General features: G+C 37.6%; 1 protein-coding gene across 3 annotated transcripts in view; it reads right to left on the bottom strand.

Moving 5' to 3' along the window:
• The window catches only part of adamts3 (ADAM metallopeptidase with thrombospondin type 1 motif, 3), a 225,245-nt gene that overhangs the window by 171,042 nt on the left and 40,052 nt on the right, over positions 1–14,151 (bottom strand). For all 3 annotated transcript variants that reach the window (XM_071352472.1, XM_071352473.1, XM_071352474.1), the window contains exon 3: positions 12,263–12,741. In XM_071352472.1, coding sequence (XP_071208573.1) covers positions 12,263–12,741 — 479 coding nt within the window. The remainder of the gene's footprint in view (positions 1–12,262; positions 12,742–14,151) is intronic.

The following is a 14,151-nucleotide window of genomic DNA, read 5'->3' as shown; positions in this document are numbered from 1 at the left end:
CTAACTACTGACATGGAGATGAGTAATACCTACTAACAGACTACTGACATGGAGATGAGTAATAACTACTAACAGACTACTGACATGGAGATGAGTAATAACCACTAACTACTGACATGGAGATGAGTAATAACTACTAACAGACTACTGACATGGAGATGAGTAATAACTACTAACATACTACTGACATGGAGATGAGTAATAACCACTAACAGACTAGTGACATGGAGATGAGTAATAACTACTAACAGACTACTGACATGGAGATGAGTAATAACCACTAACTACTGACATGGAGATGAGTAATAACTACTAACAGACTACTGACATGGAGATGAGTAATAACTACTAACATACTACTGACATGGAGATGAGTAATAACCACTAACTACTGACATGGAGATGAGTAATAACTACTAACAGACTACTGACATGGAGATGAGTAATAACTACTAACTACTGACATGGAGATGAGTAATAACTACTAACATACTACTGACATGGAGATGAGTAATAACCACTAACTACTGACATGGAGATGAGTAATAACTACTAACATACTACTGACATGGAGATGAGTAATAACCACTAACTACTGACATGGAGATGAGTAATAACTACTAACTACTGACATGGAGATGAGTAATAACTACTAACTACTGACATGGAGATGAGTAATAACTACTAACAGACTACTGACATGGAGATGAGTAATAACTACTAACAGACTACTGACATGGAGATGAGTAATAACTACTAACATACTACTGACATGGAGATGAGTAATAACTACTAACTACTGACATGGAGATGAGTAATAACTACTAACATACTACTGACATGGAGATGAGTAATAACTACTAACTACTGACATGGAGATGAGTAATAACTACTAACAGACTACTGACATGGAGATGAGTAATAACTACTAACTACTGACATGGAGATGAGTAATAACTACTAACTACTGACATGGAGATGAGTAATAACTACTAACTACTGACAGGGAGATGAGTAATAACTACTAACAGACTACTGACATGGAGATGAGTAATAACTACTAACAGACTACTGACATGGAGATGAGTAATAACTACTAACAGACTACTGACATGGAGATGAGTAATAACCACTAACTACTGACATGGAGATGAGTAATAACTACTAACTACTGACATGGAGATGAGTAATAACTACTAACAGACTACTGACATGGAGATGAGTAATAACTACTAACAGACTACTGACATGGAGATGAGTAATAACTACTAACAGACTACTGACATGGAGATGAGTAATAACCACTAACTACTGACATGGAGATGAGTAATAACTACTAACAGACTACTGACATGGAGATGAGTAATAACTACTAACTACTGACATGGAGATGAGTAATAACTACTAACTACTGACATGGAGATGAGTAATAACTAGTAACAGACTACTGACATGGAGATGAGTAATAACTACTAACAGACTACTGACATGGAGATGAGTAATAACTACTAACTACTGACATGGAGATGAGTAATAACTACTAACTACTGACATGGAGATGAGTAATAACTACTAACTACTGACATGGAGATGAGTAATAACCACTAACTACTGACATGGAGATGAGTAATAACTACTAACTACTGACATGGAGATGAGTAATAACTACTAACAGACTACTGACATGGAGATGAGTAATAACTACTAACTACTGACATGGAGATGAGTAATAACTACTAACAGACTACTGACATGGAGATGAGTAATAACTACTAACAGACTACTGACATGGAGATGAGTAATAACTACTAACAGACTACTGACATGGAGATGAGTAATAACTACTAACAGACTACTGACATGGAGATGAGTAATAACTACTAACAGACTACTGACATGGAGATGAGTAATAACTACTAACAGACTACTGACATGGAGATGAGTAATAACTACTAACTACTGACATGGAGATGAGTAATAACTACTAACAGACTACTGACATGGAGATGAGTAATAACTACTAACAGACTACTGACATGGAGATGAGTAATAACTACTAACAGACTACTGACATGGAGATGAGTAATAACTACTAACTACTGACATGGAGATGAGTAATAACTACTAACAGACTACTGACATGGAGATGAGTAATAACTACTAACATACTACTGACATGGAGATGAGTAATAACTACTAACAGACTACTGACATGGAGATGAGTAATAACTACTAACATACTACTGACATGGAGATGAGTAATAACTACTAACTACTGACATGGAGATGAGTAATAACTACTAACAGACTACTGACATGGAGATGAGTAATAACTACTAACTACTGACATGGAGATGAGTAATAACTACTAACAGACTACTGACATGGAGATGAGTAATAACTACTAACATACTACTGACATGGAGATGAGTAATAACCACTAACTACTGACATGGAGATGAGTAATAACTACTAACATACTACTGACATGGAGATGAGTAATAACTACTAACTACTGACATGGAGATGAGTAATAACTACTAACAGACTACTGACATGGAGATGAGTAATAACTACTAACAGACTACTGACATGGAGATGAGTAATAACTACTAACATACTACTGACATGGAGATGAGTAATAACTACTAACTACTGACATGGAGATGAGTAATAACTACTAACAGACTACTGACATGGAGATGAGTAATAACCACTAACTACTGACATGGAGATGAGTAATAACTACTTACAGACTACTGACATGGAGATGAGTAATAACTACTAACAGACTACTGACATGGTGATGAGTAATAACTACTAACTACTGACATGGAGATGAGTAATAACTACTAACTACTGACATGGAGATGAGTAATAACTACTAACAGACTACTGACATGGAGATGAGTAATAACCACTAACTACTGACATGGAGATGAGTAATAACTACTAACAGACTACTGACATGGAGATGAGTAATAACTACTAACATACTACTGACATGGAGATGAGTAATAACCACTAACAGACTACTGACATGGAGATGAGTAATAACTACTAACAGACTACTGACATGGAGATGAGTAATAACCACTAACTACTGACATGGAGATGAGTAATAACTACTAACAGACTACTGACATGGAGATGAGTAATAACTACTAACATACTACTGACATGGAGATGAGTAATAACCACTAACTACTGACATGGAGATGAGTAATAACTACTAACAGACTACTGACATGGAGATGAGTAATAACTACTAACTACTGACATGGAGATGAGTAATAACTACTAACATACTACTGACATGGAGATGAGTAATAACCACTAACTACTGACATGGAGATGAGTAATAACTACTAACATACTACTGACATGGAGATGAGTAATAACCACTAACTACTGACATGGAGATGAGTAATAACTACTAACTACTGACATGGAGATGAGTAATAACTACTGACATGGAGATGAGTAATAACTACTAACAGACTACTGACATGGAGATGAGTAATAACTACTAACAGACTACTGACATGGAGATGAGTAATAACTACTAACATACTACTGACATGGAGATGAGTAATAACTACTAACTACTGACATGGAGATGAGTAATAACTACTAACATACTACTGACATGGAGATGAGTAATAACTACTAACTACTGACATGGAGATGAGTAATAACTACTAACAGACTACTGACATGGAGATGAGTAATAACTACTAACTACTGACATGGAGATGAGTAATAACTACTAACAGACTACTGACATGGAGATGAGTAATAACTACTAACAGACTACTGACATGGAGATGAGTAATAACCACTAACTACTGACATGGAGATGAGTAATAACTACTAACAGACTACTGACATGGAGATGAGTAATAACTACTAACATACTACTGACATGGAGATGAGTAATAACCACTAACAGACTAGTGACATGGAGATGAGTAATAACTACTAACAGACTACTGACATGGAGATGAGTAATAACCACTAACTACTGACATGGAGATGAGTAATAACTACTAACAGACTACTGACATGGAGATGAGTAATAACTACTAACATACTACTGACATGGAGATGAGTAATAACCACTAACTACTGACATGGAGATGAGTAATAACTACTAACAGACTACTGACATGGAGATGAGTAATAACTACTAACTACTGACATGGAGATGAGTAATAACTACTAACATACTACTGACATGGAGATGAGTAATAACCACTAACTACTGACCTGGAGATGAGTAATAACTACTAACATACTACTGACATGGAGATGAGTAATAACCACTAAATACTGACATGGAGATGAGTAATAACTACTAACTACTGACATGGAGATGAGTAATAACTACTAACTACTGACATGGAGATGAGTAATAACTACTAACAGACTACTGACATGGAGATGAGTAATAACTACTAACAGACTACTGATATGGAGATGAGTAATAACTACTAACATACTACTGACATGGAGATGAGTAATAACTACTAACTACTGACATGGAGATGAGTAATAACTACTAACATACTACTGACATGGAGATGAGTAATAACTACTAACTACTGACATGGAGATGAGTAATAACTACTAACAGACTACTGACATGGAGATGAGTAATAACTACTAACTACTGACATGGAGATGAGTAATAACTACTAACAGACTACTGACATGGAGATGAGTAATAACTACTAACAGACTACTGGCATGGAGATGAGTAATAACTACTAACAGACTACTGACATGGAGATGAGTAATAACTACTAACAGACTACTGACATGGAGATGAGTAATAACTACTAACTACTGACATGGAGATGAGTAATAACTACTAACTACTGACATGGAGATGAGTAATAACTACTAACATACTACTGACATGGAGATGAGTAATAACCACTAAATACTGACATGGAGATGAGTAATAACTACTAACTACTGACATGGAGATGAGTAATAACTACTAACTACTGACATGGAGATGAGTAATAACTACTAACAGACTACTGACATGGAGATGAGTAATAACTACTAACTACTGACATGGAGATGAGTAATAACTACTAACATACTACTGACATGGAGATGAGTAATAACCACTAACTACTGACATGGAGATGAGTAATAACTACTAACATACTACTGACATGGAGATGAGTAATAACCACTAAATACTGACATGGAGATGAGTAATAACTACTAACTACTGACATGGAGATGAGTAATAACTACTAACTACTGACATGGAGATGAGTAATAACTACTAACAGACTACTGACATGGAGATGAGTAATAACTACTAACAGACTACTGATATGGAGATGAGTAATAACTACTAACATACTACTGACATGGAGATGAGTAATAACTACTAACTACTGACATGGAGATGAGTAATAACTACTAACATACTACTGACATGGAGATGAGTAATAACTACTAACTACTGACATGGAGATGAGTAATAACTACTAACAGACTACTGACATGGAGATGAGTAATAACTACTAACTACTGACATGGAGATGAGTAATAACTACTAACAGACTACTGACATGGAGATGAGTAATAACTACTAACAGACTACTGGCATGGAGATGAGTAATAACTACTAACAGACTACTGACATGGAGATGAGTAATAACTACTAACAGACTACTGACATGGAGATGAGTAATAACTACTAACTACTGACATGGAGATGAGTAATAACTACTAACTACTGACATGGAGATGAGTAATAACTACTAACTACTGACATGGAGATGAGTAATAACTACTAACAGACTACTGACATGGAGATGAGTAATAACTACTAACTACTGACATGGAGATGAGTAATAACTACTAACTACTGACATGGAGATGAGTAATAACTACTAACAGACTACTGACATGGAGATGAGTAATAACTACTAACAGACTACTGACATGGAGATGAGTAATAACTACTAACATACTACTGACATGGAGATGAGTAATAACTACTAACTACTGACATGTAGATGAGTAATAACTACTAACAGACTACTGACATGGAGATGAGTAATAACTACTAACTACTGACATGGAGATGAGTAATAACTACTAACAGACTACTGACATGGAGATGAGTAATAACTACTAACAGACTACTGACATGGAGATGAGTAATAACTACTAACTACTGACATGGAGATGAGTAATAACTACTAACAGACTACTGACATGGAGATGAGTAATAACCACTAACTACTGACATGGAGATGAGTAATAACTACTTACAGACTACTGACATGGAGATGAGTAATAACTACTAACAGACTACTGACATGGTGATGAGTAATAACTACTAACTACTGACATGGAGATGAGTAATAACTACTAACTACTGACATGGAGATGAGTAATAACTACTAACAGACTACTGACATGGAGATGAGTAATAACCACTAACTACTGACATGGAGATGAGTAATAACTACTAACAGACTACTGACATGGAGATGAGTAATAACTACTAACATACTACTGACATGGAGATGAGTAATAACCACTAACAGACTACTGACATGGAGATGAGTAATAACTACTAACAGACTACTGACATGGAGATGAGTAATAACCACTAACTACTGACATGGAGATGAGTAATAACTACTAACAGACTACTGACATGGAGATGAGTAATAACTACTAACATACTACTGACATGGAGATGAGTAATAACCACTAACTACTGACATGGAGATGAGTAATAACTACTAACAGACTACTGACATGGAGATGAGTAATAACTACTAACTACTGACATGGAGATGAGTAATAACTACTAACATACTACTGACATGGAGATGAGTAATAACCACTAACTACTGACATGGAGATGAGTAATAACTACTAACATACTACTGACATGGAGATGAGTAATAACCACTAACTACTGACATGGAGATGAGTAATAACTACTAACTACTGACATGGAGATGAGTAATAACTACTAACTACTGACATGGAGATGAGTAATAACTACTAACTACTGACATGGAGATGAGTAATAACTACTAACAGACTACTGACATGGAGATGAGTAATAACTACTAACAGACTACTGACATGGAGATGAGTAATAACTACTAACATACTACTGACATGGAGATGAGTAATAACTACTAACTACTGACATGGAGATGAGTAATAACTACTAACATACTACTGACATGGAGATGAGTAATAACTACTAACTACTGACATGGAGATGAGTAATAACTACTAACAGACTACTGACATGGAGATGAGTAATAACTACTAACTACTGACATGGAGATGAGTAATAACTACTAACAGACTACTGACATGGAGATGAGTAATAACTACTAACAGACTACTGACATGGAGATGAGTAATAACCACTAACTACTGACATGGAGATGAGTAATAACTACTAACAGACTACTGACATGGAGATGAGTAATAACTACTAACATACTACTGACATGGAGATGAGTAATAACCACTAACTACTGACATGGAGATGAGTAATAACTACTAACAGACTACTGACATGGAGATGAGTAATAACTACTAACTACTGACATGGAGATGAGTAATAACTACTAACATACTACTGACATGGAGATGAGTAATAACCACTAACTACTGACATGGAGATGAGTAATAACTACTAACATACTACTGACATGGAGATGAGTAATAACCACTAACTACTGACATGGAGATGAGTAATAACTACTAACTACTGACATGGAGATGAGTAATAACTACTAACTACTGACATGGAGATGAGTAATAACTACTAACAGACTACTGACATGGAGATGAGTAATAACTACTAACAGACTACTGACATGGAGATGAGTAATAACTACTAACATACTACTGACATGGAGATGAGTAATAACTACTAACTACTGACATGGAGATGAGTAATAACTACTAACAGACTACTGACATGGAGATGAGTAATAACTACTAACAGACTACTGACATGGAGATGAGTAATAACTACTAACATACTACTGACATGGAGATGAGTAATAACTACTAACTACTGACATGGAGATGAGTAATAACTACTAACATACTACTGACATGGAGATGAGTAATAACTACTAACTACTGACATGGAGATGAGTAATAACTACTAACAGACTACTGACATGGAGATGAGTAATAACTACTAACTACTGACATGGAGATGAGTAATAACTACTAACAGACTACTGACATGGAGATGAGTAATAACTACTAACAGACTACTGACATGGAGATGAGTAATAACCACTAACTACTGACATGGAGATGAGTAATAACTACTAACAGACTACTGACATGGAGATGAGTAATAACTACTAACATACTACTGACATGGAGATGAGTAATAACCACTAACAGACTAGTGACATGGAGATGAGTAATAACTACTAACAGACTACTGACATGGAGATGAGTAATAACCACTAACTACTGACATGGAGATGAGTAATAACTACTAACAGACTACTGACATGGAGATGAGTAATAACTACTAACATACTACTGACATGGAGATGAGTAATAACCACTAACTACTGACATGGAGATGAGTAATAACTACTAACAGACTACTGACATGGAGATGAGTAATAACTACTAACTACTGACATGGAGATGAGTAATAACTACTAACATACTACTGACATGGAGATGAGTAATAACCACTAACTACTGACATGGAGATGAGTAATAACTACTAACATACTACTGACATGGAGATGAGTAATAACCACTAACTACTGACATGGAGATGAGTAATAACTACTAACTACTGACATGGAGATGAGTAATAACTACTAACTACTGACATGGAGATGAGTAATAACTACTAACAGACTACTGACATGGAGATGAGTAATAACTACTAACAGACTACTGACATGGAGATGAGTAATAACTACTAACATACTACTGACATGGAGATGAGTAATAACTACTAACTACTGACATGGAGATGAGTAATAACTACTAACATACTACTGACATGGAGATGAGTAATAACTACTAACTACTGACATGGAGATGAGTAATAACTACTAACAGACTACTGACATGGAGATGAGTAATAACTACTAACTACTGACATGGAGATGAGTAATAACTACTAACAGACTACTGACATGGAGATGAGTAATAACTACTAACAGACTACTGACATGGAGATGAGTAATAACTACTAACAGACTACTGACATGGAGATGAGTAATAACTACTAACAGACTACTGACATGGAGATGAGTAATAACTACTAACTACTGACATGGAGATGAGTAATAACTACTAACTACTGACATGGAGATGAGTAATAACTACTAACTACTGACATGGAGATGAGTAATAACTACTAACAGACTACTGACATGGAGATGAGTAATAACTACTAACTACTGACATGGAGATGAGTAATAACTACTAACTACTGACATGGAGATGAGTAATAACTACTAACTACTGACATGGAGATGAGTAATAACTACTAACATACTACTGACATGGAGATGAGTAATAACTACTAACTACTGACATGGAGATGAGTAATAACTACTAACAGACTACTGACATGGAGATGAGTAATAACTACTAACTACTGACATGGAGATGAGTAATAACTACTAACATACTACTGACATGGAGATGAGTAATAACTACTAACAGACTACTGACATGGAGATGAGTAATAACTACTAACAGACTACTGACATGGAGATGAGTAATAACTACTAACTACTGACATGGAGATGAGTAATAACTACTAACATACTACTGACATGGAGATGAGTAATAACTACTAACTACTGACATGGAGATGAGTAATAACTACTAACATACTACTGACATGGAGATGAGTAATAACCACTAACTACTGACATGGAGATGAGTAATAACTACTAACAGACTACTGACATGGAGATGAGTAATAACTACTAACTACTGACATGGAGATGAGTAATAACTACTAACTACTGACATGGAGATGAGTAATAACTACTAACTACTGACATGGAGATGAGTAATAACTACTAACAGACTACTGACATGGAGATGAGTAATAACTACTAACAGACTACTGACATGGAGATGAGTAATAACTACTAACAGACTACTGACATGGAGATGAGTAATAACCACTAACTACTGACATGGAGATGAGTAATAACTACTAACTACTGACATGGAGATGAGTAATAACTACTAACAGACTACTGACATGGAGATGAGTAATAACTACTAACAGACTACTGACATGGAGATGAGTAATAACTACTAACAGACTACTGACATGGAGATGAGTAATAACTACTAACTACTGACATGGAGATGAGTAATAACTACTAACTACTGACATGGAGATGAGTAATAACTACTAACTACTGACATGGAGATGAGTAATAACCACTAACTACTGACATGGAGATGAGTAATAACTACTAACTACTGACATGGAGATGAGTAATAACTACTAACTACTGACATGGAGATGAGTAATAACTACTAACATACTACTGACATGGAGATGAGTAATAACTACTAACAGACTACTGACATGGAGATGAGTAATAACTACTAACAGACTACTGACATGGAGATGAGTAATAACTACTAACTACTGACATGGAGATGAGTAATAACTACTAACAGACTACTGACATGGAGATGAGTAATAACTACTAACAGACTACTGACATGGAGATGAGTAATAACTACTAACAGACTACTGACATGGAGATGAGTAATAACTACTAACAGACTACTGACATGGAGATGAGTAATAACTACTAACAGACTACTGACATGGAGATGAGTAATAACTACTAACAGACTACTGACATGGAGATGAGTAATAACTACTAACAGACTACTGACATGGAGATGAGTAATAACTACTAACTACTGACATGGAGATGAGTAATAACTACTAACTAACATCGGGTTCTTAGTCACCTCCCTGACCAAGGTCCTTCTTCCCCGATTGCTCAGTTTTGCCGGAAGGCCAGCTCTAGGAAGAGTCTTGGTGGTTTCCAACTTCTTCCATTTAAGAGTGATGGAGGCCACTGTGTTCTTGAGGAACTTCAAAGCTGCAGAAGGTACCGTCCCCCAGATCTGTGCCTATACAAAATCCTATCTCTGAGCTTTACGGACAATTCCTTCGACCTCATGGCTTGGTTTTAGCTCTGACATGCACTGTCAACTGTGAGAATTTATATAGACAGGTGTGTGCCTTTCCAAATCATGCCCAATCAATTGAATTTACCACATGTGGACTCCAATCAACTTGTAGAAACATCAAGGATGATCAATGGAAACAGGATGCACCTGAGCTCAATTTCGAATCTCATAGCAAAGGGTCAGAATAATTATGTAAATAAGGTATTTCTGTTTTTTATTTGTAATAAATTAGCAAACATTTCTAAAAACCTGTGTTCGCTTTGTCATTATGGGGTGTTGTGTGTAGATTGATGAGGAAAACGTTTTATATAATCCATTTTAGACTTTTAAAAAATGGGAAAAGTCAAGGGGTCAATACTTTCCTAAGGCACTGTAGTTTACGTGTGGAAAGATGGACGTCAAGTTAGCAGAGAGTAATGGAGGACCTCTCATCCATGACAAACATCAGGACAAAGCCTCTTCCAGCTGTCAGAATGAGGAATATCTGGAGCAGAATGTGCTGTAAACCACCATATATAGAGAAGCCTAACCCCTCAGCTATAGACCAGAGCTATAGACCAGAGCTATAGACCAGAGCTATAGACCAGAGCTATAGACCAGAGCTATAGAGCAGACAGCAGAGTTACAACCATCTAAAACCACATGATAAGTTCAAGCCTCAGCTATAGACCAGAGTTTCAACCATCTAAAACCACATGATAAGTTCAAGCCTCAGCTATAGACCAGAGTTTCAACCATCTAAAACCACATGATAAGTTCAAGCCTCAGCTACAGACCAGAGCTATAGACCAGAGCTATAGACCAGAGCTTTAGACCAGAGCTTTAGACCAGAGCTATAGACCAGAGCTATAGACCAGAGCTATAGACCAGAGCTATAGAGACAGCAGAGTTTCAACCATCTAAAACCACTGACCACCACATGATTAGGTCACCAATCATCTCTAAAGCGTTGAGAGTGTCGAGGGGGCAGTGTGTGTGTGTGTGTGTGTGTTTGCGTTAAAGGCTGACGAGAATTTACCAGTCCATCACAGTTGTTAATGGCGACGGAGGCTCCCTTTACGTCAGTGATGTCACCGATAAAGGTGCAGTCTGTTTTCAGCAGCCTCCTCCTGAGAATCCTCTCTGTTCCACCGCTGGTCGACTCACTCCCATTCTCTCCACCAACACGGATAGTACCACTGCTACCGCTGGTATTACTAGTGATAGTACTGCTGCTGCTGGCGTTGCCTGGTTCAAGGACCTGGTCGTGCCACTCCACCATGGCCCCAGGAGACACCAGGCGGTCGTTGGGACGGAGCCTCAGGTGGAACTCCCTGCCGAATACCGTGATGTTGAAGAACAGCCTATCACTGGCCTGCTCTGAGCCCTCTGTCCCCACCTCCCTCTTCACCCGCTGCTTGTGATTGGCAGAGAGCAGGTGGGACAGGAAGTGACCATGGGAGTCGGTGCTGATGGGGGTGATGAGGCCATACTCTCTCAGGCGGCTACGCAGCTGGTCTGGAATAAACAACAACAATATTAATAATCAATATACACTGAGTATACCAAACATTAGGAACACCTTTAGCCCCTCAGAACAGCCTCAATCCGTTGGGACATGGACTCTACAAGGTGTCGAAAGTGTTCCACAGGGATGCTGGCCCATGTTGACTCCAATGCTTCCCAAAATTGTGTCAAGTTGGCTGGATGTCCTTTGTATGGTGGACCATTCTTGATACATACGGGAAACTGTAGAGCGTGAAATACCCGGCAGAGTTGCACTTCTTGACACAAACTAGTGCGCCTGGCAACTACTACCATACCTCGTTCAAAGGCACTTAAATATTTTGTCTTGCCCATTCATCCTCTGAATGGCACAAAAATCCATGTCTCAAATGTCTCAAACAATCAGTCTCTTCCCCTTCATCTACACCAGGTATTCCCAAACTGGGGCAATGCTGTCAGGGGTAACCCAAATAAAAATGTGATTCACATTTTCAAACAGTCCATTTAAATTTTCCAACGGGGCTATACATTTGGGTGAGTTTTTTTTCCTCACCTGAGTAGCCTCGTTTCACTGCCAAAAATAAAATTAAACCATCTGGTGTTCAGCGAAATAACAACACAATGTCAAATACAGGTAGCCTAGTCAAATAATTAACATCCAATCACATTACGTCCCTCGCGGGAATCCCACTAACGGTCCGTATGTAGCCAAACTTAGCTGCTGCTCATGTTGGTATCTGTACTGACGGCGCAAAAGCCATGACAGGGAGACATAGTGGAGTGGTAACGCGCGTGCAAGCAGTTCCCCCCGACGCCACTTGGGTACACTGCAGCATCCACCGAGAGGCTCTTGCTGCCAAGGGAATGCCTGACAGCTTGAAAGACGTTTTGGACACTACAGTGAAAATGGTTAACTTTGTTAAAGCAAGGCCCCTGAACTCTCGTGTATTTTATGCATTATGCAACGATATGGGCAGCGACCATGTAACGCTTTTACAACATACAGAAGTGCGCTGGTTATCAAGGGGCAAAGTATCGACACGTTTTGTTTGATTGAGAGACGAGCTTAAAGTTTTCTTTACTGACCATCATTTTCACTTGTCTGACCGCTTGCATGTTGACGAGTTTCTCACACGACTGGTCTATCTGGGTCATGTTTTCTCGCCTGAATGATCTGAATCTAGGGTTACAGGGACTCTCCACAACTATATTCAATGTATGGTACAAAATTGAGGCTATGATTAAGAAGTTGGAGCTCTTTTCTGTCTGCATTAACAAGGACAACACACAGGTCTTTCCATCATTGTATAATTTTTTTGTGTGCAAATGAACTCAAGCTTACGGACACAAACAACTGGATTCGTTATCCCTTTCATGCCCTGCCTCCAGTCCACTCATTGAAATTGCAACAAGCGGTTCTGT

The sequence above is a fragment of the Salvelinus alpinus genome, chromosome 19 (assembly GCF_045679555.1).
Source record: "Salvelinus alpinus chromosome 19, SLU_Salpinus.1, whole genome shotgun sequence".
Classification (NCBI taxonomy): domain Eukaryota; kingdom Metazoa; phylum Chordata; class Actinopteri; order Salmoniformes; family Salmonidae; genus Salvelinus; species Salvelinus alpinus.
The sequence above is the reverse complement of the archived record's forward strand: the minus strand, read 5'-3'. Positions and strand labels throughout refer to the sequence as shown.